Genomic DNA, 4,323 nt, shown 5'->3' with positions numbered 1-4,323 from the left:
TGCACCAATTGCAGTAAGATCATCCAATCAAGTGTACTGTTGACCCCTCGGCCGCGGGTTAGCGTGATTCATTATTGCTGTCAGCAATGCTGCTTGCTATCTGTGCAAAATGCGTATCTATGGTAGATGATATCTGTGTATGTTTATGGTACTGTTTTTGAAAATCATATATGGCAAACTGTGATGGCAAAAGACTTCTATGCAAGCTTCTATGGTAGATCTAACAAACTGTTGAAATCACAGGTTGAAATAAATAAAAAAATTGTTTTTCTCGTTCTGTAAATTGTAAATTGCATCGTAGGTAATTGGCGCTATGTTTATTGCAGTAGGAGTGTCATAAAGGAAGTCAGGGGGTCAAGTTCTAGTTCTAATTCAGATTTTTTTATTAAAAAATCAATGAGCACTACTGAGAACACGAAATGAAGCACAGCTGTTAGCAAAATTAAATATTGATACTCTTAAAGATTTTAAGTTCGACCTAGAAAGGTCTTATTCCTTACAAAATGACTTTATATGTCTACTTTCAACAATCAAATAATAATCGACTCAAAATAATTATTAACACAACTAAGCACAACAATAACGACCGTTACGTCCGAGAGCCTAACGGAAAGTGTGTCAAATCCGCTGTTCAACTCATTTTTATAAACACCCACTCGGTTCGGGTTGCCAGTTGGGAATTAATTTATAACACGGCCGTTCCTGACAGTGCGGCGTCCTCGACCGCAGCATGACTTCCACCACTAGCATCAGATACATCCATCATCGTCATCATCATCATCATCGTCTTAGCGCTGTCTCAGAAACAAAGGAAAATTGTTAGCGATCAACCTAGTTTCGCGTTATAGCCTGAAGCGTATATCTTACGCAGGGGAACGAAAAATGACGTTCATCTCTATTTTACCATTACCAGTGCCATGGACGCAAGCGTGCACTCAAGCGGCCATAAACAAGGTGTATTAAAAAGCAAATACTTATTACAGAATTAGATACCTTCAGACTTAACACGAATATAGATAAAACTCAAAATGTAATACACCGTCGTAACGACAGTGGCTCCAAGTGCTCTCATAAGTGACAACCTGTAAAAAAACAGAGACCCATACATTTTGCATGTTCTCTAAGTGGCCTAAACACATTAGCACCACAAAAAATTAAAACAGAGAGACCCATACCTTTTGTACGTTCTCTAGTGGTCTATAAACAATAGCACCACAAACTTTCAAAACAGAGACCCATACCTATGTATGTCCTCTAGTGGTCTATAAACAATAGCACCACAAACTTTCAAAACAGAGAGACCCATACCTTCGTATGTTCTCTAGTGGTCTATAAACAATAGCACCACAAACTTTCAAAACAGAGACCCATACCTATGTATGTCCTCTAGTGGTCTATAAACAATAGCACCACAAACTTTCAAAACAGAGAGACCCATACCTTCGTATGTTCTCTAGTGGTCTATAAACAATAGCACCACAAACTTTCAAAACAGAGAGACCCATACCTTCGTATGTTCTCTAGTGGTCTATAAACAATAGCACCACAAACTTTCAAAACAGAGTGACCCATACCTTCGTATGTTCTCTAGTGGTCTATAAACAATAGCACCACAAGCTTTCAAAACGGAGAGACCCATACCCTCGTATGTTCTCTAAGTGGTCTATAAACAATAGCACCACAAACACAAAGTCTTCGACAGCAGCGGTGAGTGGCTACCGTCGATTCTCGTTCGCGCAGGCATCCCGGCGCCGTAGATTGGTTGCAAGCAGCCCGGAAGCCCGTTGTCAGCAACTGCAGCGGTGCAGTGGATGTGCAGCGCACGTGCCATTGCCAGCGCACAGCACATCGAACCACTGGGAACCCTTGTTGCCTCCTTCAACACGTAGCATGTTGAGAACTGTCCCGTAAGACCTGTTATCATCATAGCAACTAGTTATTTTCTTAACAACTTTGCTTCCCCGACTCGGCCTAACCTGACCATGACTAATCAATAGCCCAAAGGTACTTAATGACTCCCGCTCACAGGACGCAACGGACGTTATTACGCTACGGTTGATATAATGTTCTTTCAACACTGAACAACTGAACTGAACAACAACTAATAAGCACTAAATTTAGATGGCAAACGGTCTAAAACGCGTGGCAATCCCAATTCTGATCTTAAAGATTTTAAGTTCGACCTAGAAAGGTCTTATTCCTTACAAAATGACTTTATATGTCTACTTTCAACAATCAAATAATAATCGACTCAAAATAATTATTAACACAACTAAGCACAACAATAACGACCGTTACGTCCGAGAGCCTAACGGAAAGTGTGTCAAATCCGCTGTTCAACTCATTTTTATAAACACCCACTCGGTTCGGGTTGCCAGTTGGGAATTAATTTATAACAATACCTTATGGTAGTAATTTCTGAATTTCGAAAAAATATAATAAATTAATCAAAATGAAAGTCATATTATATTTGGTATCTTTTTGGTATTTACAAAATACTTTCAACATTTTTAAATTGACAAAATCGTATCAAAAAAATTTACGATGTCTTCTTTTAATATATGAATCTATATCCCGTTCAGAGCTTAACACTTTCTTCGGCATCCTTATGGGAACATCTCCATTATTTGGTTTCTTTGCTTGACAGTACTTCAGTACCTTCGGCTTGGCCACTAAATGCTTCACCTCGTCTTCAATATCACAGCGATATGACTTAAAATCTTGTTCATTACAATCATAGTGATATTTTGATTGCTTCCGATGCGCGTATGGAATGCCCCTACTGAAAACAGAAGGTTTATTGTAATTCCTTTTCGGTCTAATTGGCTCTTGCATGCGATTTTCATAAGCGCCGTAATTGGGAAAGTTATTAGCTACTATGTCACTAATGCCCTCGTTGTACAAGATCTTTCTGGGATTATCACACTGGTCAGATGGTATGGCAGTCTTCCGACATAAAGGTAGCTTAGTTCGTCTCACGCTTGGCGGTGTTATGTATGATTGTACTTCAGAGTCATCTAAATAATCAGTTTCTGGTATCACACATGGAGTTTTCCTCTCGTAATATTTGTAGTTTAAATTTGATTCGTAATCCCGTGTCTTGAGGATACGAGTGGGCGAATAACGTACCTGGGTGTTTGATACATCTCTGGTAGCGATATCTGATGATATTGAAACTGAGGATGTATACGAAGCCTGTGATTGAGGCGAGCAAGCGCCACACGAGGCATCGTTCAGTCGAGGCGTCATCGTGCTGCTGTCAACGAATCTCCTTATATTATCTCTGAAAGTTTTCATGTTATCTCTCCAATCTGTATTGTAACCTTGCTTCTGACAGTTTCTGCAGATAACATTTTGTTCTTCTTCTTGATAATCCTCGTCATAACTTTCAACGGATGGACTCCAGCGAAGACCCTGGATTAAAGTTGGGTACGTTGATATAACTCGACTCTTTTTAGACAATGGCCTTTTCTCTTCGTGAGACGTTGCTATGTAAAAGGGATCCGTATTTTTCTTCTGCCCATAAAAGTAAGAGCTAAACTCCCTGGAATTTTCTTTTTTACTCGTCAAATTCATTTTAGCTTTCGAACTTGCAGATGCCATTTTGTCGGTGTCGACACAACTGAACACGATTGGTTTCCGCGCGATTTCTTCATCTTTATTTTTTTTACCTTTTTTTGCACCCAGGATTTTATGTTGTCTTTGAGTCATCGTTGTTTAGTTTTATAATTTTTATTTACATTTTAGGATCAGTCTTGACATTTTACTGTCAAGACTGATTGTCTTTTCAGGAGTTAAAAGAAGGATAATCATATTGTAGACTAGTTTGTAGTACAAGTAATGTTATTACTCACATGTATACAAAGATGATGAAGTTCATAAACAGCTGATGCGACGGAAGCACCTAGTTGATCGCGAACCACTTCAATTCATAATCTCGCGACAACAGGGGATTGAGTAACATATTTCCTTACAAACTCACTTCAAACTCTATGTATAGAAAAATCGACCTTAAATCAAAGCATTTAAGCGTCGATTAAAGAGCAAATAATTGTTGGTGATACGGGAACATGACCAGTGTATCATGACCTGCATCTGCGCAGTCCGCGATATGACAAGTGAGAGTATGAGAGGTCACCGTTAATTGGGGAGGTGATGAGGGCTGTCAAGACGGCAGATGCGTGCAATTGTCCAAGTCAAAGATCAGAGGAAGTCGCTGCGGGCAGCTGGGCAGCGCGTGCGCGATGTTTACTCGTTACGTTCACTAATTGTATGGGTTATGATTAAACACGGCGATATTGGTGACAAATAGTATTGTGCTTT

General features: G+C 39.6%; 1 protein-coding gene across 1 annotated transcript; it reads right to left on the bottom strand.

Moving 5' to 3' along the window:
- Nucleotides 1-1,663: 1,663 nt before the first annotated feature.
- On the bottom strand, nt 1,664-3,735 carry LOC123693626. Its single transcript, XM_045638811.1, has 2 exons — nt 2,544-3,735; nt 1,664-1,914 (listed from the first exon to the last, which is right to left on the bottom strand). Exons 1-2 carry the CDS (start codon nt 3,709-3,711, stop codon nt 1,664-1,666), a joined length of 1,419 nt encoding a protein of 472 aa, XP_045494767.1. The 5' UTR covers nt 3,712-3,735.
- Between the last annotated feature and the right edge of the window lie 588 nt (nt 3,736-4,323).

The sequence above is a fragment of the Colias croceus genome, chromosome 8 (assembly GCF_905220415.1).
Source record: "Colias croceus chromosome 8, ilColCroc2.1".
Lineage (NCBI taxonomy): Eukaryota > Metazoa > Arthropoda > Insecta > Lepidoptera > Pieridae > Colias > Colias croceus.
Note: the sequence above shows the minus strand (reverse complement) of the source record. Positions and strands in the feature narration are given on the sequence as shown.